This window comes from Aquarana catesbeiana, linkage group LG10 (genome assembly GCF_042186555.1).
Source record: "Aquarana catesbeiana isolate 2022-GZ linkage group LG10, ASM4218655v1, whole genome shotgun sequence".
Classification (NCBI taxonomy): domain Eukaryota; kingdom Metazoa; phylum Chordata; class Amphibia; order Anura; family Ranidae; genus Aquarana; species Aquarana catesbeiana.
Window position 1 is genome coordinate 187,672,611 of NC_133333.1, and position 23,756 is coordinate 187,696,366.

Here is a 23,756-nt window from a genome sequence, read left to right on the forward strand (position 1 = left end):
GAGGTTTTTAATGCTGTTAAGGGAGGAGCATTGGAGCACCAAACCAGTGTAAGTAGTACTATTTTGGATCAGTAAAAACAATAGCATTTTAACAAAATAAGCACTATTGGAGTCCTTTTCCTTATACGCATGACACGGATTGCACTGCAAAGAGCCAAGGAGACACAGCGGCGGCAGGGGGAAAGAGAAGCAGATAGCTATAGGTTCAGTCCTGGAAGGAAAAAAAAGTGATATATAACTGAGCTTAATTGTAAGGTCACATATTAGGTGAGCACACATCTGGTTGGGGAACACAAGTGTATTTCATAGTCACTAGTATGGAGTATTTAAACGGATACGGAAAGAAGTATTTGGATATATAGAAGCATGCAAGCACGGCATAATTGAATCACCATCACGGATGTATTGCACATTAATGGACTGTTTGTAATCACATGTATATTCAATACTACTGTACGGATTTACAGATATAATCATTGTTTATAGGACATTGATGCACTTTACAAATTGAAGATAGAAGACGGTCTTGCACTTAGGAGATATTCTTTTTAATGAATAGTATATAGTTTTATTAGTGTAATTTATTGATTTAAGTGTACACAGAGAAGCACATATCTACAATTTATTTTTTGTATGCAAGTATTTGCAAACTGGAGCACTTTTGTCGAATTGCATTTAATTATATAGTTTATTTAATTTACAGCATACACAGCGCAGCACATTTTATAATTATTTTAGGTATGCACACATAAGTTTGGGGATGTGATAAGTGCTAGTAGCTTTTTCACTTTTTATTATAGCAATATAGTTGCACGCAAGACACTATACTAAAGAAGTGGCGTTACACTTTACATAGTTAGTAGGGTTGAAAAAAAACACAAGTCCATCTAGTTCAAACAAACAAAAATATCATACAATCCCATATACACAATTCTTCACCCACAGTTGATCCAGAGGAAGGCAAAAAACCCCAGCAAAGAATGATCCACTTTGCTACAACAGGGGAACAAAATTCCTTCCTGATCCCCGAGAGGTAATCGGATTTTCCTTGGATCAACTTTACCTATAATTGTCAGTACCCAGTTATATTATGTACATTTAGGAAAGAATCCAGGCCTTTTTTAAACTCTACTGAGCTGGCCAGAACCACCTCTGGAGGAAGTCTATTCCACATTTTCACAGCTCTTACTGTGAAGAAACCTTTCCGTATTTGGAGATTAAATCTTTTTTCCTATAGACGTAAAGAGTGCCCCCTTGTCCTCTGTAATGGCCTTAAAGTGAGTAACTCAACACCAAGTTCACTATATGGACTCCTTATGTATTTATACATGCTGATCATATCCCCACGTAATCTCCTCTTCTCAAGAAAGAATAAATTCAGTTCCTGTAATCTTTCCTCATAGCTGAGCTCCTCCATGCCTCTCCTATCAGTTTTGGTTGCTCTTCTCTGCACTTTCTCCAGTTGCCCGATATCCTTTTTGAGAACTGGTGCCCAAAACTGAACTGCATATTCCAGATGAGGTCTTACTTGATTTGTACAGGGGCAAAATTATATCTCTCTCTTTTTAACATTTCTGCAGGTGTTTCTCTGTGACCCTACTGCAATTTTTTTCCTGTCTCTGCAACCCCTGCACAAAGATAGAAAATTAGTAAAATGTTCTCATTGGGGACACAGACACAGTGATATAAACCTGGCTTTACACTCCCCCTATGTATCAAAAACTAAACTTGCATTCAATAAAAACAAACAGCATGCAAAGCTTCAGATTTAAAATACTCAATTTATCTACGAAAAAACTTTTCATGAGATTTTTATTCATTTTTTTCATATTCTGAATCAGAATTATTACAACATGTTTAGTAATGAAGATATTAACAACAATAATGGAAATAACTGATGTGTTGGCATAAAGGAAAGCTAACAAAATACAAATGGGTTTACATTTTAGTGATCATATCTAGAAAACACATTTCCAGTTTTCACACCAAAATTGAAAATGCGAATTTATATCATATAGAATTGGTACATTGACTTTGCAAACACATTAGCTATATGTAAAGAAAAATCAACTGTAAATTGTCAAAAAATGCAACATAAATTTCCTACAATTTTCAAAAGCGTTGTGTTCTATTACAAACTGTTCTTTTATAGATTAATGTGGAAATATCTTGGGTAAATCTACAGAATTTAATTATTATTTTATCATTTTTCTGTCCAGTATAAAAGATGAAAGATTGCACATAGACATTTAAACAATACAACATTTTTTACTTTTTCAAAGCACATCTCCATTTATTATCTTAAAGACCCATTTAGAGAATCTGCTTGTTTCGTTTTCTACTTATCTAGCTCCTTTAGGTAAAAAAAAACAAAAAAAACTGTGACTTCATCACCCAATGTCACGATCCTCTTCTTTCAGTTGTGCAATGAGGAGGAGCCTGCAGGGCACATTACATCACATAGGGGCCTCCTGCAGAGCTAGTGGGGTGTTAATCGATTCCTGACCGGCTCACGCAGATATACTGCGGCACAATGGCTCTCCTGGGCGAAATCCCGTATGGGTACGTCCTTCCCCTTAGTGGCTGCCAGAGGGTGCGTCCGTGCCCCCGCTGCACGGCGGGGGACCCAATGCGCATGGCCGGTGGTGATCGCATGCACGAGTGCCAGAACGGAAATTTGTGTGTGTAATTTGTGAGAGAACACACATTTAACCCCTTGATCGCCCCCTAGTGTTAACCCCTTCCCTGCCAGTGACATTTACACAGTAATCAATGCATTTTTATAGCACTGATCGCTGTATAAATGTCAATGGTACCAAAAATGTGTCAAAAGTGTCCGATCTGTCTGTCGCAATACCGATAAAAATTGTAGATCACCGCCATTACTAATAAAAAAATAAAAATAATAAAAATGTCATAAAAATGCCATAAATCTTTCCCATAGTTTGTAGAAGCTATAACTTTTGCGCAAACCAATCAATATACACTTATTGCAATTTTTTTTTTTAACAATTGTGAGTTAAATCGACGCAGTGTCATATTGCAAAAAGTGCCTTGGTCAGGAAGGGGGTAAAATCTTCCGGGGCTGAAGTGGTTAAAGAGGTGGGTCACTCCGCGCACAGAAAGCTAACCAGGGTTACTGGTCTTCTCAACAGGATATGCTTTCATAGGAACTGTTAGGCTTCTTGTACACGGGACGTTTTTACAACCTCTCCTGAACGACTTAACTTGACCGACTTTTAAAACTTCAGTTTTGCCACATTTACATGGTGCGTTTAGTTGCGTTTTGATGTGTTTTGCATTTAGAAGCGTTTAAAAAAAAAATGTATTTTTTTTTCAAAATAGCCAAAAATGAAAAATGCGTGTAAACGAAACGCGGCTAAACGTGAGTTTTTTCGCGTTCTAAAAAATGCCTCTAAACTCAACTGCCTAGAAACGACTATAAATGACCCTGTGTACATGGACAGATAAGATAACATAGAGGAGAGTTCAGGGGCAGATGAAAAAAAAACACCCAACTGCTCGTAAACTTCCGTTTAGCAGAAGCAGTGTACATGAGGCCTTAGCAGCCATAATTTCCAGCTCAATTAATGAAGAAAAGACCGGGCATCATCTTAAAGCAAAGCCCTATAGTAAAGCTGGAGCACATTTCTTTCAGTTTTGCCTAGAGATTAGCTTTAATAAAAATACCAAACACGGTGTCTTCAACATTAAATTCTTTAAAGAGAACCTGTTGCAAGACCATTCATTTCATTAACAATGTTCCCATAAGATTATATATACATTTCGTGTATTTCAGGTATATTATATAACTATAAAAACCTCCCTTGTGTGGACATTAAAGAGGCCTAAGACATCTGATGGTGATCTTGTATTTGATTTCAGCAGCCCCAGCAGATGTAGAAGTATCACTCAACTGACACTCTATACAACACAGTATTTTCCTTCATTTCTCTCTGACAGCTACATAAAAGCATATGTGGAGGAGAGGGGAGTTGAAGAAGAGCTGGGCCAGCACATAGAGTAATTAGAAACTTCCAGAAGAGGAGAGGAGTATGACGTGCAAGGTGTGTGTGTTTGCTCGGAGAGGTACTAGACAATTAAGTCTTCCTGGAGTAGACAGGTTTTCATGCAAGTCAAAGGCACATTGTAAATAAGCTTAAAATAATGCAATTAAAAAACACTGCAAGTAAGCATTTAAAATAGTTAACTTTTCTGTTCTTTACCTACAATTTTTTTTTTTATTTGGTGGAAGAATCTGTTTAAAAATCTACAAAATATAAAATATCCATGGTATATTTGATATAGATGGCATTGTAGGTGCTGATTCTGCTACCAAGGCTTTTTGCAATGCATTATCATTACTAATGTAGTTAGAACTAGCAGTATTGACTCTTCTGCATATAGAGTAGTGAATTACTAAAGAAGCAATTTCCCCCTCGGCTATGTTTACTTTGAAAGTCCAGGCAGGTTCAAGGTGAGTTTCTGTTTTGTTTTCCATCAAATAGAGTCGTCTAACCACTCTCTCTGATTAATTTCTTGATAGAAGAAAACAACTACAGGAGGGCCACAAGGCTTTCTATAGTAGTGCATTACACTGTAAAGTGCATAGAAGCTAAACACAAGTTCTTTTAATTCTGTAGTGCAACTCAAAGTGATAAAGATAAAACTATAGTTGACTCCCCCCTTTGTTATATTGCATTAAGCTCCAAAATGTGATTCCTTCTTGCTATGATTAATGTTTTAGGTTCAATAAAAATGTAGATATGTTAATAAATTTAATTTATAAATTTAATTTAATAAATTTTAATGAATGTAGAAAGGTAGATACTGGTTGAGCTGCTGGTTGCACTGTAGGACATACCATAAAATGATGTGTTGTCACAAACATATGTACAGTTTTGAATATGTTCATACAAGGTAAGTGGTGAACGGAAGCCTTCAGGACATTTACTTGCTTGTAATGATAAGCAAGCCAAGGATCTGAAATAAAGCCACAGTTAGGAGACTGGTCTGGACTGCAGAACTGGCACTTGTGGTTTTTACAGGTGTTGTAGCTGAAATTAAAAAGACATTTAGTTAATATTTGGCTTTTTTTTTGCACTTCTACACATATGTCATGTACATCAGCGATTTTTCTCAGCCTTGAATTGTATTTGCTGTAAACCCAACAACAAGAATGTACAATTTTCCTTAGACGTTGTGCCTATCTGTTTACATTTTTTCAAGCTCAAGTTCATTTTCTGCAATTATAGAAAATACCTGTTAATCTTGTCAGAAATTTGGTGTCCTTGAAAATCTCATTATATGCAATGGAGAGTTCATCATGCTTTGGTCTCAAGTAAATCCGAGAAGCCAGAGAGGTTGATTTTTTTTTTTTCTTGAGATAGCGTGGTCGTGGATTTTTAAAGCTCACTTTGGAATTTAGTTAGTAGCTTGGTGCATAATGATTCTTAGACCCCCATACACACTATTACATTTTCTGCAGATTTTTGTCTTCAGATTTACCAAAACCATGTAGTGCAAGGGCCTGCAAGATTGCATACAAATTGAAACTCTTAAGGTTTGACCTCATATTATATGATTTTGGTAAATCTGAAGACAAAAATCTGCAGAAAATCAAATCGTATGTATGGGGTTTAAGCTTTGGTCAAGGTCAGCTTTAGTCAGGGGAGGGTACTCAATGTCTTTGGAAGAACCCTGATCCAGGAGTGAAGGTTCTGATGGCAGAGATACAGCAGTGGGGGAGGGCTGTGAGCTGGTGCCATGTCCAGCCATGCTGCACTGTTTCTGGGTCCTGGGGAGATAGTGAGTGAGCGTTTTTATTTTCGATGCAGGCATACACTGGGGTATCCCAAGGGGGTTCATGTGTTGCAGGGTTAATTGCAGGAATGTAAACCCCTGGAATCATGGCCGAAATCCCGAGTGGGTCCAGAGCTCTGATCCGAGGCGGCCTCTCCAGTCCATGCCGCGCATGTTCCCCTACCGTCCTTGAATATCTCAACTAATAATATTAGTGAACTACAAACACCATCTTCCTTATTGGGGTTGTACTGTAGTCCTAACACACTGTGGGGTTGATATACTAAAGGCAATTAGACTGTGCACTTTGCAAGGTGCAGTTGCTCCAGAGCTTAGTAAATAAGGTGAATCTTTACTTTGAAAAGAATACCCAATCACATGCAAGGAAAATAAGAAAAACAGCATTTTTGCTTACACGTGATTGGATGATGGAAGTCAGCAAAGCTCCCAATCAATTAACCCTTTCATGACTAAGCCTATTTTTGAAATTTGGTGTTTACAAGTTAAAATCCGTATTTTTTGCTAGAAAATTACTTAGAGTTCCCAAACATTATATATATTTTTTTAGCAGAGAATCTAGAGAATAAAATGGTGATTGTTGCAATATTTTTTATCACACGGTATTTGTGCAGCGGTGTTTTAAACGCAAATTTTTGGAAAAGTGACACTTTCATGAATTTTAAAAAATCCAAACAGTAAAGTTACCCCAATTTTTTTGTATAATGTGAAAGATGATGTTACGCCGAGTAAATAGATACCAAACATGTCACCCTTTATAATTGCACGCACTCGTGGAATGGCGACAAACTACGGTACCTATGAATTTCCATAGGCGACATTTTAAAAAAATTTTACGGTTACCAGGTTTGAGCTACAGAGGAGGTCTAGGGCTAGAATTATTGCTCTCACTCTGACGATCGCGGCGATACCTCACATGTGTGGTTTGAACACCGTTTACATATACGGGCGTGACTTCCGTATGCGTTTTCTTCGCTGCGCGAGCTCGCGGGGACAGGGGCACTTTAAAAAATTTTTTTTTTTTTTTTATTTATTTTATTTATGTTTTTACTTTATAAATTGTGTTTAAAATTTTTTTTTTTTTTTTACTTTTATTGCTGTCACAAGGAATGTAAACATCCCTTGTGACAGTAATAGGTGGTGACAGGTACTCTTTATGGAGGGATGGGGGGTCTAAAAGACCCCCCATCCCTCCTTTACACTTCAAAGTATTCAGATCGCCAAAAACGGCGATTCTGAATACTGTGTACTTTTTTAAATTCGGCGCCATTGGCAGCCGAGTAAACGGGAAGTGACATCATGACGTCGCTTCCGCGTTTACAACGAGAAGGCTGGAACGAAGCCACTCACAGCTTCGTTCCAGCCCGCCCCCAGCCGCCGAAGGCAGCCGAATGGACACCGGGGCTCCCGATCGCACGGGAGGCCCGGTAACAGCAGCGGGAGGCGGCGGGAGGGGGGGGATGTCCCCTCCCGCTCCTCCGGTATAACAACCGAGTGGCTTTTAGCTGCATCGGTTGTTATACACGGGTAGCCGATCGCCCGCTGTAAACAACGGTGCCGGGATGATGCCTGCAGCTGCAGGCATCATCCCGGTATAACCCCGGAAAGCCGAGTACGCATATCTGCGTACGGTCGGCGGGAAGTTCTTGCAGAGGTGCAACTGTGTAAGAGTCAATAGGGTTGATTTACTAAAACTGGAGAGTATGAAATCTGGTGCAGCTCTGTATAGAAACCAGTCAGCTTCTAGTTTTTTTTTGTCAAAGATTAATTGAACAAGCTGAAGTTAGAAGCTTATTGGCTGCCATGCAGAGCTGCACCAAATATTGCAATCTCCAGTTTTAGTAAGTCAACCCCAATGCTCCTCAAGCATACAGGGGTTGATTTACTTAAGACAAATAGACTGTGCACTTTGCAAAGTACAGTTGCTCCAGAGGTTAGTAAATGAGCAGAAGCTCTGCTGACTCCCATAATCCAATCATGTGCAAGCAAAAATGCATTTTTTTTTGTTTTGTTTTTTCCTTGCACGTGATTGGGTATTCCTTGCAAAGTGAAGCTATACCTAATTTACTAAGCTCTGGAGAAACTAAACTTGCAGAGGGCAACTGCACTTTGTAAAGTGCACAGTCTACTTGCCTTTAGTAAATCAACCCCCCAGCTTGGGCAAGTTGTCACCCTAAGTGTCACCCTGAAGTGTGTTACTGGCAGGATCACCAGGTAAAAATAAGGGGAAAAAAGCCTCAATGAGGACTCTAATGCAGCCACCACACCCAAGGACTGATAAGCTACAATATATGATAAGCTACAATATATTCATCATATAGGTGTAAGTTAATATGAGATAATAATATAAAATAATGTTTTGGATACATTTTTTTCCCCATTAGCTGTCCTTCCTATAGAAGAAAAACAGGATGGACAGCTAAACTCCAATATAACACCTTTATTCATATCAATCTTGATCCATACACCAACAGAGGCATGGTTAGCTAATTGTATCTGTAACCTGTGCCTCTGTTGGTGTATGGATCATGATTTATGTGAATAAAGGTGTTATATTGGAGTGCGGCCGTCCACCCTGTTTTTCTTCCATTGATTGCCTAGGCTGAGCCAGCACCCTTCATCTAGGCCAGCAAGGATGGTGTGAATGTGGGATCATCACCTGGAACGGTAATCTCTTTGTTTCCTGTGTTTCTCCTATGTCAGGAAATTACAAAAATACAGCAGCTCAAAACCATACAGCAAACATATGCTTTGACCATGCAGTGCAAAGTAGCGGGTTTTAATGCCTCTTCCCCAGCAGCACATACTCACCTTTATTTAGATCCCCCTTTTCTCCTTTTATCCAATTGGAGTGTGAATAGGAAGTCCTGCATAAGTTCTAAGTCATTTGAAAGGAGCTTATTTTTCTTTCCATCAACTTGTGACAGCACTAGGCCAATCAGCAAGCCCAACCAGAGTAAGTCACATACTCCTAGAAAGTCATAGGTATTTTCTTTGCTCCTAGTGGTTGAACTGAGTGGCAGTGGAGTGAATATATACTACTGGGGATAATGATACTGCAGTGGCAAAGCACAGGTCTACTCTAAATATTTAAAATGTACAATTTCCTATTTAGTTTTTTCTTTATAAATATACCTGTGATTGCAGAAGAAGAATTGTGGGTTGTACTGCTGCTGCTGTTTGATGCTGAAATGATAAAATAATATAAAAATGTTCATGTTTCTCATGTAGCTTAAAGTCAATATTAATATACTCCTTGCATATCCTGATGCAAAGTTTTGATAATGTAAACATCTGTAATCTTCCTAGCCCCACATATGTTAACTAACAACAGTCATACTTTAAAAAATGGCACATAAAAAAATTAGGACTGCTTGTTCAAGTTTTGGAGCTAATTCACTCAGAACAGACAGCTGCTTGAGAGATAAATCGCAGCGAATTTCTCTCCGCCAGCTGTTTATTCTGGCTTCAGTAGGGGGCGGTGTGGTGCATGATTCAGCACATCACACAGTTCCCTATTTTTTTTCACTGAACTTTATTTAAGGTGTGTACAAAAGTACACTTTATTCATGTCATTGTACAACAGAGCGATGAGCTGTGCTGCTGTTTAGTAACATGCGATCCTATACAGTGCAATGTGATAAAATGCAGGACATCTGGTCTGGGCTGCATTGCAGTGTGAATGGGACACACAGGGATTGATTTACTAAAACTGGAGAAGGCAAAATCTGGTGCAGCTAGGGCTGCCACCTGTCCAAGATTCACCCAGACAGTCCAGGTTTTGAATAAGGTCTCCGGGTTTCAGTCGGTCTGAATCCCGGACACATTATTCAGACTGGGCTGTGGCTCCCCAAGTAGCCTAGATACTGTAGTCACACAGCAATCTGTTTCTGTCCGGGATCTGTGGTTGGTTGTCTGGGGGCAAGTTTGTAATCACTGAGGGGGGGTGTCAACAAGAGCAGTTTGGCCACACCCACTGTTTGCCACAGCATGCATAGCTACTCTCCCTGGGACACCCAAAGGTGTGCCAGGTCTTTTATAATTTTATAGTGTATACTATGGAAAAAAATTGGCCCTGTGCTGCTAAGATGTTCAGGTTTGACTTGAAGAAAAGTTGGCAACCCTAGGTGCAGCGCTGGAATCAGCTTCCAGGTTTTAGTGAACAAGCTGAAGTTAGAGGCTGATTGGCTACCATGCACAGCTGCACCAGATTTTGCACTCTCCAGTTTTAGTAAATTAACCTCACAGAAAACAATTGATTTTAGTGTGTCCTTGCAGTGATCTGCATTTCACATTGCACATGTGAATTCAGGCTCAATGGATCAATTGTATAAATTAGCAATGACCATATCTATTATTGTTTTAGTCAGCGTATGACCATCTACATGGTTGTACAAAAATATAGGATGTATTTACAAACTTACTGGTGTGCTGGAGTACAAGTATTGACAGTAAACCTCCAGATAGCAGAGTGATGACTACATCAGTCTGCTACTGATTTTTCATTGTCCAATCTACAAGTTGGGGTGTGGTCTCAGCCAGAGTAAAGACAGCCATAGATGAATCTCGGCCGGTTCAGCAGGGATTGGCTGAGATTCGAACCATGTATGGGCGTGCTGATTGTACCCAAATTGATCGATCAATCAACTTGGGTACAACCAGCTTGTCAGCTCTCCCTCCACAGGAAAGAAAATCACACTGTCTATGGCCAGCTTTAGACTGGCCATACAAGGATGAGAAAATTGAATACATATCTCCATCCACACAAGGGAGGTGAATGGAGGTATTGTATTCTGACAGCGGGGACGCCTCTGCTGTCAGAATACACTTATAAGCACTGCAGCCAATTGGCTGTAGTGCTGATTAAACAAAAATTTTCCAACAAGACCATTTTTGAAAAGTCGATCATTAGATCAACTTCTCATGAATTGGAATGGCCATAGATGGGTTTAAATATGTCCAGTCCTCGCTGAACCAGCTGAATTTTGATCCATCTACCACCAGCTTTATTGACCAATCTGTGTTATTGGTAGTAGGCATTGGTGACTGGGTTATGTGGGCTCATGGGAGGGTGCTGTAGCAAGAAAATGACTACACAAAATCAGAAATCCTTTGGCAGGTAAAACTGTTGCAGATTATGGATTCAACTTTTTTTAACTGTTCTCCTGGTGTTCAGTTTTCCATTAAATTAGTGGCTCTGTCTTTATCATGGTCACACATGTCTGGATCATCGAGCAACAATCTTAGGCATGGTTTCTGGAAGGTTTGACATACAGCCTTCAGTAGTAAATATAAACCTCTTAAGCTATTTTGTGCTTTTTTGGAATCAACTTATTTTATTGTTTGGTTTTCAATGTACTTATTTATATATTGTATTTCTTAGAAGTCCGTATTCTTCTGCCCTGAAGAAGACCTCTACTATAACACGGTTGAAATGCATTGGGGTTTTTCTGTATGACTTTCTACAGTTATTATGCCATCTGTATGCTCACTATATACTTATGCATTGTATGCCATCCAGCCTTAGTTTTAGAGCTCATGTCTTGACAGACAGTTGTGCTTAGGTATACCATTTTTTGTAATAAACATTTTTTATTAACTATTCTGGATTTATTTGCTGCAATACAAAACCCCATAGGGAAATTCTCCTCATCCTTTTTTCTATCATGGTCACACATGTATTAAAATACAACACAAACATTTAATTCTATTAAAGGAGCAATGATATTAAAAATTGATAGTAAGCTCTGCAGCTTGGATAGACCAACATTGAATTTAGCTGGGTCCTTTCTTTCTCTGCTATAGTATTGAATAGAATACTTTTTTTTTTTTTACAAATTTCTGAGCCATGGTGACTTTGCAGTATTGGGCCCACCAGAAACACTGCCTGTGCAAAGTTTGTGTATTTTCCCAGTGTCTCTACAGGCTTTCTCCAGGTACTTCATGTTTGACTGCAACTCAACTATATGATGGCAGGTTGTCTGGCTTACATCCATACTAGAGGGTCTATCTTTTTTTGCCTCTGTTGGTGATATTGGATTGTACACCATTTTGGCACCAAAGACTTCCATTAACAATTTATTTTCTCCTGTGCAATGCCATTAATATTATATATGCAGCTCTTGCAGGTGTACAGGGGCCTCTGAGATTTTGAGGCCCATTAAAATAAGATCCGTCACTGCCTGTAATGAACACTAGAATTGCATCGACCAGGGTACATTCAGTGAATCAAAGTGCTCTGGAAATGAGCAGATTTTTAAAAATAATTATGTTATCACACAATTTAATGACTTGGATTACGTGCCATTATGATAGTAATAATTAGGGACCAAATATATCTGCTCAGCAGTCCCTTGCTGACTCCAGTGTCCATCATTGGACACACACACACACACATATATACACTTTTTATACTTTTTCTGTGACTTTTTTTTTTAAATCAGTGAATAGAACTATTGTATAACTGTCTCCACTGCATATAGCAAGATCTAAATAAAGCATACAAATTCCCTAATTGTCAGAAGCTGATATGCTAATGCTTCTTACTGTGGAGTGCCAAAGCTTACATTTTGGAGCTCCCCAGAATTTCAAACTCTAGGAGCAACTGAGATGCCAAAAGCATATATGACCTTTTAATGAACATTAGAAACCTAAAATGTGTGCTTTTAAATAGTGTAACAGAATGCAGAAAAACTGAATAACTAGACATTAAATTTAACTTACCAATAGTTGTATAATTTGTAGTCGCTGTCGGACTGACGGTATCTAACGAAAAAAGAATGTTTAGATCACAATTTTAAAAACAGCGAAATAAATATATGTAGCACCCTCTAGGGTACAGTCTATTGTGAAGAAAATGTATTCTGACACACAGTAGTCTGTGTGAGTCTGGTAATTGGTTGGGGTTACTGTAGGTCAGGCTGGAGGGCTCTACAGGTCAATTGTCTGGTACCTCCCCCTGGTTCTAGAAGCTACTGGAAGTTTCTAGAAGCTAGTGGGCAGAGGAGATGAGGCTATGATCTGCATATTTCTGGGGAGTCTGACCAATCCCTAGGCAGGAGGCCTGGCAGGGTGGTTGGACCAGCCCATAAATATGGTGGAGCCTGGCCAGGGTGGGTTATTGTAGGGTAGAAGATGGAGTGTTGAGGCTGTGTTGTGGAGCCTGGGAGGGGACCCTGGGGCTAAGGGGTCTCTACCTCCAGGCTGACAGCTAAGGAAGGAGAAAAGCTGAAGAGAGGGATCTCCACTAGCCTTCAGTCTCTTCTAGCAGACACTGGACTGGATAGCATGGGAAGACTTGGACAGCAGGAGCCCAGAACAGCAGTCTTGTCCACAGCAGCAGGATTCCAGGGACAACATGAGTACCTCTACAATCCACCCCCCCCCCCCCCCCGGGCCTAAAAGGGAGAAGTCTGTCGGATGCAATTCCCATCAAGCTTTCCAGGGACAGTGCCAACAGCTAAACCCAATTCCTTGTCCTGGGACACTTTACAAGGCAGACAGGTGGGCTGGTATTTTCAAGAGAGGGGACGTAAAGCTCCCGCAAGTTTGTGACTTTGCGAAATTCCACTAAGGGAGCACAGAGCTCCTACAAGGGGAATTCTTACTGCTGTTTCCAGTCCAGAGTTTGCCAATGTTGTGGTGTACATAGTGAAGGAAGTTGTCCTTGTGTTGTTCTATCAAGTCAAGTTGGACATCCCATAATCCCTATTTCCCATCCAAGTTGTTTTCCCCCAATAAATAAAAAAAAAACAAGCCCATAGACTGATTTCTGTCTTCATGTGAGAGTTGGAAAGTGCATGTCGCCTTGCTGTTTAGGGGAGACCCAAAATACAGCGGCTCTCTAAGAGGTAACACTACATATATATTATGTATGAATGTATATATAAGAATGGCTAGCAGAGACCCTGCAGATGTCTGGTTTGGGGTTTACATCCCATTCAGAATTCTGTTGTATACATTTTGGGACCTCTAAGTCCACTCTTGGAATACACTTCTCCCTTTAGTCAATTTAATATCAGGTAAGACGCATTGGGGCTTATTTACTAAAAACAAATCCACTTTGCACTTCAAGTGCACTGCAAGTGCACTTGGAAATGCAGTCGCTGTAGATCTGAGGGAGACATGCAAGGAAAATAAAAAACAGTATTTTTCCAACACGATTGGATGATAAAATCAGCAGAGCTTTCCCTCATTTCAGATCTTCCCTCCAGATCTACAGTGATTACACTTCCAAGAGCACTTTCAGTGCACTTTCAAGTGCACTTATAGTGCAGAGTGGATTTGCCTTTAGTAAATCAACCCCATAGCCATTATCCTACTGCCTGAGGATAAAATAGGTCAAGACATTAGTTGGCTTGTATCTGTGCCTAAACAGGGCATTCACTCTAGGGAACATTACACATGATAACTATTGCTAACTCACAATATACATTGATCAGCTATAACTTTATGACCACTGACAAGTAAAGCAAATAAGTAAATAATTATCCTGTTACAATGGCATCTGAAAGTGGGTGGGCTATATTAGGCAGCAAGTGAACATGTTGTTCCTGAAGCTGATGTGTTGAAAACAGAAAAAAATGGGCAAGCATGAGGATTTGAGCTACTTTGGGCCATATTGTAATGGTGACTGGGCCAGATCAACTCCAAAACTGCAGTGGCCAGGACCTAACTAAAGTGGTCCAGAAGAGGAAAACCAGTGAAATAGCAACAGGGTCATGAATGCAGGTGAGAAGACAAGGCTGGCCTGTTTAGTGCAAGCCAATAGAAGAGTGACTATGCCCTATACTTTAGCGTTCCCAGCCTAAATTTAATGCTGCTGGACTGTGGGCATCACGAGGTGTGTCTTCGTCTGAGGCTCCACATATACATGCACCTGTGTTCATGTGGGATGTCAGGGTCAGTGTCAAAGGTTAGGGTTGTGGTCAAAGGTCAGTGTCGATTTTAGGTCTTTAGGTAGGTTTAGAAAAATACACATAATGTATATGAATTGCCACAAACATCCGGAGTAAGGGTATTTATTTATTTGTCGGTGGGTCATGGTAATGGCAAGAAAAGATAAAAATATACATATATATATATATATATATATATATATATATATATATATATATATATATATATATCTGTCTAAATTGCCCCCTAGTATAGGTATGAATGTGAGTTAGGGACCTTAGATTGTAAGCTCCTTGAGGGTATAGGGACTGATGTGAATGTATAATATATATGTAAAGCGCTGCGTAAATTGGCTTCGCTATATAAGTACCTGAAATAAATAATATATATATATATATATTTTTTTTTTTTTTTCATTTTTTTTTACTATTTTGGCCAATTTTCATAATAATATAAAAAACAGGAGATATCCATCAACCTTTTCCACCAAATGAAGGCCTAATTTGTCCTCAACAAAAAAAGGTTAGAATTCTCCTGGATACACTAAGACCTGCCAAAGGATTGAATCGTGTATGGGCAGGCTGCATGTACCAAATATGCAATGATTTTTACAGTTCTGTTCAATTCAAAACATATTAATATATTTGTTGAATAAATTATTGAAGGACACATTTTCATGTGTTCTAATTAAGTATATCACCTCTATCTGTAGGCACTTTTTGAATAAAGATCTAAGGTTGTCTGTTCAAATATTTAGAAAAAGTCAAAAATTTCTCTGGTGTGTACTTAATTTTTCTTCCAACAAGCCTGCATATATATGACTCAATGCTGAATGTTAGGCACATTATCAACACAAAAGAGGGAGTCTATATGATCTCAAAACATTGCCTTATGCTTTTCCACTTTTGCAAATAAAGAGAAATATTCTTTCAAGGTGCACTTCTGAAGTCTCCTCCACTTATTTGCTAGTCCATCATGACATGTAAAGCTCCAGCGCTTTCTTTTGGAGCCAAAACTTAACCGACCATTCTTCTTTTTCTTGCACATTTCTACTACTGAGTATGGCATTCCATTAAAGCTCAGATTTACGCTAGGAAATTTGAGGCACAGCAACATCAACATACCATAGCCTCTATGAAATTTATTACTTTTATTACTATTTATTATTATGTAGGCATACACCTTTATAGCGGAAACATCTTAGGTATGCACGTAATACATTTCCCTAAAGCATATTTAAAGATACCTAGAAGAGAATGTCCATAGGCAATCCATTGTTTTGCTACCCATTTAATGAAATGTGTACTTTTAAAGAATCACAACTATTATACTACATTTTAAATCTACAAATAACTTAGCCCTTCCCCTCACATATGCTTAAAGTGAAAATAAATGACCACAGACCATAGGTTCTCAAACCCACCTGCCTGAGGAATACCTTTCTATAACACAGAAGGATTAAAAATATTTCCTTTAGCTTTTTTGAAGACATCCAAAAAACATATACTGTTGGTAGGGCCTGAGGACAGGTAGGAAAGCGTCTGTAATACATGAACTTACCTGGACTTAATGTTATGGAAACAATGAAAGTAGTACCATTGGCATTTTGTATGTGAGCACTAAAAATAAGAAATAAAAAATAGTTTAGTTTTATTTATATAGGAATGTTGTTAGTACAGAAATACCAGATACAGTATGTTAATTCTGATTTAAGCTGTTTATTTGGTTGCAAGGTTGATGGCTGTACTAGTGCCCAGTAACAATCATTTTAGTTATTGGAATAGGCATAACCATAAGCACCAATTCACACATAACCACAGGTAGCATGTGGTATATATGGATTTTGATGGGGCATTCTGTTCATTTATAATAGCCCCTCACCTCATGTCAAGATGCTTAACAATGTACCACAATGCAATGCATGAAATTACATGCACTGTGTTGGGGTGCAAATTCAAAAAATATGTTGGGTTATGTATATTTGTGGACTGTGACTGAGCTTTAAGGACCTATAGAAAATAACTGGGTATCAACAAACCAAAGAATGTGCATACAGATCTACGGAATAGTGTAAATTGACTCTAAGGGGTTAATTTGCTAAAGGTAAATCGACTGTGCACTTTACAAGAGCAGTTGCTCCAGAGCTTAGTAAATGAGCAGAAGCTCTGCTGACTTCCATCATCCAATCATGTGCAAGCAGTTTTTTTTTTCTTGCAAGTGATTGGGTATTATTTGCAAAATGAAAATGTACCTAATTTACTAAGCTCTGGAGAAGAGTCTTGTTCCCTTTAGTAAATCAACCCCTAAGTGATTAGATAAATTAGTAGAGTCTCACCTGCTGCCATCTTATGCTGATACAGCATAGATATGCATATATGTTCCTTGTACACAATATGGTCAAAAAGTTTGTGGAAAATTTGTGGAAACCTTACCATCATACCAACACTATGGAGTTTATTTACTAAAGAAAATAGGCTGTTTACTTTGCAAGGGAAGTTGCACTATTCAAGAGAATTTTCCACAGAGCTTAAAAGAGAAGTTTGGGTTTCAGAAAATAAATACCGTATTTATCGGCGTATAATACGCATCGGCGTATAACACGCACCCCAAGTTTAGGAGGGAATTTTAAGGAAAAATCTTTTAGGAGGGAAGTTTAAGGAAGAAAAACTTACATTAAAATGCCCATCAATGCAGCCTTATCGGTGTCCATCTGCAGCCTTGTCAGTGTCAGTGCAGCCTTGCTCCAGTGTCTATTGCAGCCTTGTCAGTGCAGCTTTGCCCCAGTGCAGAATTGTCAGTGCAGCTTTGCCGCAGTGCAGAATTGTCAGTGCAGCCTTGCCCCAGTGTCCATTGCAGCCTTGTCAGTGCAGCTTTGCCCCAGTGCAGCCATGTCAGTGCAGCCTTGTCAGTGCAGCCATGTCAGTGCAGCTTTGCCCCAGTGCAGCCTTGCCCCAGTGCAGCCTTGCTCCAGTGCAGCCTTGCGGGATCGCCGCGATCCCTGCCGACATACACAGCCGTGTGTAAATTCAAATATGGCGCAGAGACTGCAGGGACTCGGCGGAGCCGAGATACGCATACCCGAGAGTCCTCGGCTTTTCTCCTATAGGGCGGGACTGGGCGGGACTGTAAGCGACGCCGAGAAAAGCAGCGCCGAGAAAAGCCGAGGACTCTCGGGTATGTGTATCTCGGCTCCTCCAAGTCCCTGCAGTCTCGGCGCCATATTTGAATTTACACACGGCTGTGTATGTCGGCGGCGATCGCGGCAATTGCCGCGATCGCTCCGATCAAACAAAATTGGTGGGGATCGGCCTATAACACGCACCCACGATTTTTCCCTGATTTTCAGGGGAAAAAAGTGCGTGTTATATGCCGATAAATACGGTAAATACATATACTCACCTAGGTGGATGCAGCATCAATCAGATTCTATGTTCTATATTCCCATACTTCTAAGACTGAGCAATCAAAGACCACTGATCACTCAGTTCTTAGCCTTCACTGGTTCTCTGGGCTGTGGAGGGTGTGGGAGGGGCTGGCTCAGTCTTCCAACAGCTCACTGAGAGGCTAAGCCAGTTGTCGGTCCAGGCATTTGGGTGGATCCCAACTGTAAGGTCGGGATCGTTCCTGAGCCTGGACTGGCTATGTGATGTCAGCCGGCAGAGGGCTGAAGGCAGTCCAGTGGGCTAAAATGGGTCACAGGAGTCACGGGTCACAACGAACTTCACAAACTGCATCTACAGGAGAAGTATAGCCAAAATTGCTTTAGCCTTTAATGAATGGAGTGAAGCTCTGCTGACTTCTACCATCCAATCATGTGCAAGCAAAAAACATTTTTTTTTCTTGCTCATGATTGGCAAAGTGGACTTCTTTGCAAAGTGGAATTTCACTACATTCACCAAGCTCTGGGGAAAATGCCCTTCCAAAGTGCAGCTTCCTAAGCAAAGTTAACAGCCTATTTGCCTTTAGTACATCAACCGCTATATGACCAGAATGCACTCTTCCAAATCATTTCAGGTTCAGGTGTTTGCAGTGAAGGGTAATGTTTTTGCTACAGCATACAAAGTAATTTTAAACAGTTGTGTGCTTCCAACATTATGGCAACGGTTTGATGGGTTGTCCATTTTCTTTTCCAGCATGACTGTACTCCTGTGTACAAAGCAAGTTTTATTAGGACATGATCTCATGATTTTGGTATGGAGAAACTTGTGTGAATTGCACAGAGCCCTTGCATTGCCTTTACTGAAAACCTTTGGCATGAATTAGAATGCCAATTGTGAGCCAGGTCTTTTTATTGCACCGACGAACCTGACTTTAATGGTCCTTTAGCTGAAGGCGCAAAATTTCCTACAGACACTTCCCCAAAGGGTTGAGGTTGTTATAGCACAAACAGGGACAAATCCATATTAACGCCCATGATTTTAGAACAGTATCCTCAACAAGCTCAGGTAAGTGTAATGGTCAGGTGCCCAAAAAACTGTTGGCCATATAGTGTACATACTGTACTTAGATAGCATTGGACATAGCGTTTCCTCAGAATTTCCTTTTTTTAACATTTCTCACTCAAACTTGCATACATAAACAATGTTGAAAAGCCAGCATATCCAAAGTGCTATCTTTCTACCGAGGGAAGTATAGTCTTGTTCACACATTGCTAGACATAGGGAGAATGTTTTTGTTATGTTCATGAAAAAAATTACCCCATTGCATGATTTCCCCTTTATTTTTGTTCTGGAGGCAGCTACAAATTTTGGAATTACCCTCACATTTGTTCCTGGTGACATTGATGATCAGAATAATGATTGAGAGTCAATCACCTTAACAGGAACACAGACAGCAATAAAAACAACGATTCTAACCCCTTACCACTCTATTCAAAGAAAAAACAAACAAACAAAAAAAAAAAACCTTTGGATATATTTTAAGTTTAAAGCACATTTTAAACCCAAAACCAAAAATGGACTACATTGTAGCTCACCATATCTTGGATGTGGTGGCTTTATTCATTTTATTTTCTAGTCTTTTTTCCCTTATTTTCACCTGGTGATCCAGCCAGTAAGTATGTTATTTTTCAATTAAAATACTTTAACAGATCCAGCGGTCCAGACAAAGTAGCAGTTAGAGGGTTTAGACAAACCATATAACACTGACAGGAGTGCTTACAATGGTCAGCTTTTATTAATTTCGTATTTAAAAACTTTATCCCAAAAGAAAAAAAAAACTGTTTGCTGTAACAGCTTATAAAATGTTAGCTGTAGTTCAGGTTCAATTTGTTAGTCAAGTCCATCTAATTCTGATAGTCTAACACCACTCTCCCCTCAGACAAACAATGCTGCTGCCCAAAGGTGTCTCCATCCAGAGTGGAGGCACCCTAATATAGGAAGTGTGTGACTGGGCTGGATCACCAGGCGAAATAAAGGAAAAAATAATAAATAAATAAAACTAATGTAGCCACTACATCTAAGGATTGGTAAACTGCAATATATTCCAATTTTGGTTTTTGGTTTAATATCATTTTTTTTTTAGTTAATAGAGGTATTTTTTTTTTATCAAAGTATGACTACTCACGTTATGTTAACAGATGTTACATTTTCCGGTGACGTCCATTGTGCCTGCAATAGATTTCCATTCTGAAATGGGTTTCGAAACAAGGGGCTTCCATTGCAGCTAATATTGCTACCAGACCAATTTCCAACAGAATTGGATGAGGATAATGCTTGTAAGATCACTGTGACGTTACCACTGCCGTCCAAATGAACTAGAAAAAAAAAGTATTATTATATATTATAGGCCTTAAAGCTTACTCTCCACCAGTTGTTCCACCAAATCCCTACCCTGCTCCGCCCCTAATTCCACCCCTAAACACACCCTCATAAATTATATCATGAAATGACACTTAAATGTTTTATGCAGAATTAAGTTACAAAAATAAATATTAACAACAACTTTATCAGTGCCTATTAGTGCAGCCTCACCAGTGCTCATCAATGCAGCGTCACCAGTGCTCATCAGCTCAGCCTCATTAGTGCCCATCAATGCAGGCTCACCTGTTCCCATCAATGCACCCTCTTCAGTGCCCATCAATGCAGCCTCGTCAGTTCCCATCAATGCAGCGTGACCTGTGCCCATCATTGCAGTGTGACCTGTGCCCACCAATGCAGCCTCACCTGTGCCCATCATTGCAGCGTGAGGTGTGCCCACCATTGCAGCCTCACCTGTGCCCATCATTGCAGCGTGATCTGTGACCACCATTGCAGCGTGACCAGTGCCCATCATTGCAGAGTGACGTGTGCCCACCATTGCAGCATGACCTGTGTCGAGGAAGAGAGAGGGTAGCCAGATCATCACAGGGGAAGAGAGAGTGGAGGAAGAGGAGAGCTGATGGATCACAGAGCGCGGATTTAGCGAGCTGTAACAGCTTACATTAGAATTGCTGTCTGCTCGGGATTACACACAACCCCGCCTCCTGACATGCGCCTGTGATAGACAGAATGAATCTCAGCATTGGACCGGCATTCTGTCTATCACAGGCGCAGGTCAGGAGGCGGGGCTGTGTGTAACCACAAGCAGATGGCAATTGTAATGTAAGCTGTTACGGCGGGCTATATCCGCGCTCTGTGATCCAGCGGCTTTCCTCTTCCTCCACGCTCTCTTTCCCCGGGGCGATCGCTGGGAGAATGGCTCCCTGCCTCTCCTCTCCCAGGCAGCCCGCGCTCGTAAGCCCTCATTTTCCACTCGCAAAATGCAAGTAGACGAGTGGAAAATTTGAGGGCTGTTATTATATATAAATCTGAAACAAACCTGTTGCGGTTAAAGCCAAGTAGTCAAGGGCTGCATATCAGCCACTATCGATTAGCTCAATGGGAACCGGCTCCACAGAGAGCCAGAACAGGGATCTGTCAATGTAAACAAACAGAGCCTCGTTCTGACAGGGAAGTAGAGTGAAATCGTCTGTTCCTAATGGTTAGTAGGGATGGGCTTTCTGTCGAACATGAGTTTGATTCGAACATTGGCTGTTCGCTCGTTCGCCGAACAGCGAACAATTTGGGGAAAGCCGCGGAACACCCTTTAAAAGTCTATGGGAGAAATCTAAAGTGCTAATTTTAAAGGTTAATATGCAAGTTATTGTCACAAAAAGTGTTTGGGGACCCGGGTCCGGCCCCAGGGGACATGTATCAATGCAAAAAAAAGTTTTAAAAACGGCCGTTTTTTCGGGAACAGTGATTTTAATAATGCTTAAAGTGAAACAATAAAAGTGAAATATTCCTTTAAATTTCATACTTGGGGGGTGTCTATAGTATGCCTGTAAAGTAGCGCATGTTTCCCGTGTTTATAAGAGTCCGAGAGCAAAATGACATTTCTAAAGAAAAAAAAAAGTAATTTAAAAGTGCTAGCACTAGTGCCGGCTATTAATGAAATGTTGGTCCCGACAATACACATAAAAGTAATTGAAAGTCATTGAAAAATAAAAGAAAAAAAATGCGTGGGGGTCCCCTTCAGGTCTGGTATGGATATTAAGGGGAACTCCGCGCCAAAATTTAAATAAAAAAATGGCGTGGGGTTCTCCCCACAAATCCATACCAGTCTGGTATGGATTTTAAGGGGAACTCCGCGCCAAAATTTTAATAAAAATGGCATGGGGTTCCCCCAAAAATCCACACCAGACCCTTATCCGAGCATGCAACCTGGCAGGCCGCAGGAAAAGAGAGGGGATGAGAGAGCCCCCCCTCTCCTGAACCGTACCAGGCCACATGCCCTCAACATGGGGAGAATGTCCCCATTTTGATGGGGACAAGGGCCTCATCCCCACAACTCTTGCTCGGTGGTTGTGGGGGTCTGCGGGTGGGGGGCTTATTGGAATCTGGAAGCCCCCTTTAACATTGTACCCCTACCATTTCACAAAAAGAAAGTGTCAAAATGTTAAAAAAACATAGGAGACGGCTTGGGACAAGTCCTTTATTAAAAATAAAAAAGAGATTCCAGCGATGTAATCCAATAAATCCATGCTTCTACCCCAGCGATGTAATCCAATTCTCAACCTCCAGCGATGGATGATCTCCAGCGACTCCAGCGAGGAACACGCACAGGATCCTGCCTCCACCGGAGACACCCAGCCAATGACGCGGCGCCAGCTTGACAGCTCTTATGTAGCTGAGGGCGGGGCCACCTGTCACGTGACCCCGACCCCCTCTGACAAGGGGAAACGCCAGGGTTTCCCAGTGACGTGTACAGATGACCCCACCCCCCTCTGATGCAACGGGAATCCTGCGTTTGATCAGAGGGGGCGGGGTCACCCGTACATGTCACTGGGAAACCCCGGCGTTTCCCCTTGTTAGAGGGGGACGGGGTCACGTGATGGGTGGCCCCGCCCTCAGCTACATAAGAGCTGTCAAGCCTGCGATCTCTAGCGATGGATGATATATTGTTATTTTTTTCAAAGTTGTCATTTTTGTTTGTTTATAGCACAAACAATAAAAACCAAAGAGGTGATCAAATAGCACCAAAAGAAAGCTCTATTTATGGGGTAAAAAAGGACATCAATTTTGCTTGGGTACAGCGCCGCACGACCGCACAATTGTCAGTTAAAGTGACGCAGTGCCGTATCGCAAAAAATGGCCTGCTCATTAAGGGGGCAAATCTTACGGTCCTTAAAGCTGTTGTATACCCCACTTTGTGGTTTTTATCTACAGGTAAGCCTATAATAAGGCTTATCTGTGGGTAAAATGAATATTTCCTTAACCTGTACAGTTTAGGAAATATTCACCTTGCATGCAGTTGCTGACGTCAGCGGCGCATGTGCTCTGAAGGTCTGATGGATGCTGCCGGAAAATCAGAGTTCCTTGCTAGAACGGAGGACTCCCATGCATGTGCAGGAGTTATGTCATTGCGGCTCCGGCCACTCACATCCCCGAAGCTACGAACCCAGAAGAACATGTCAGCTCCCTCAGCGGTAACAGGGAGGCGGTACGGGGGCTTCGTTTTAAGGTAAGTATTTCATAATGAGCTAGTACGCGATGCGTACTAGCTCACTATGCCTTTTC

General features: G+C 40.6%; 1 protein-coding gene across 1 annotated transcript in view; it reads right to left on the reverse strand.

The window, feature by feature from the left end:
- Positions 1-1,795: 1,795 nt before the first annotated feature.
- Positions 1,796-23,756, reverse strand: part of LOC141111082 (uncharacterized) — a 37,347-nt gene continuing 15,386 nt past the window's right edge. Inside the window, exons 2-6 of the mRNA XM_073603075.1 lie at positions 20,284-20,473; positions 16,279-16,337; positions 12,544-12,585; positions 8,956-9,006; positions 1,796-5,057 (exon numbers count right to left, since the gene is read on the reverse strand). Coding sequence (XP_073459176.1) covers positions 4,951-5,057; positions 8,956-9,006; positions 12,544-12,585; positions 16,279-16,337; positions 20,284-20,473 — 449 coding nt within the window. The 3' untranslated portion in view covers positions 1,796-4,950. The remainder of the gene's footprint in view (positions 5,058-8,955; positions 9,007-12,543; positions 12,586-16,278; positions 16,338-20,283; positions 20,474-23,756) is intronic.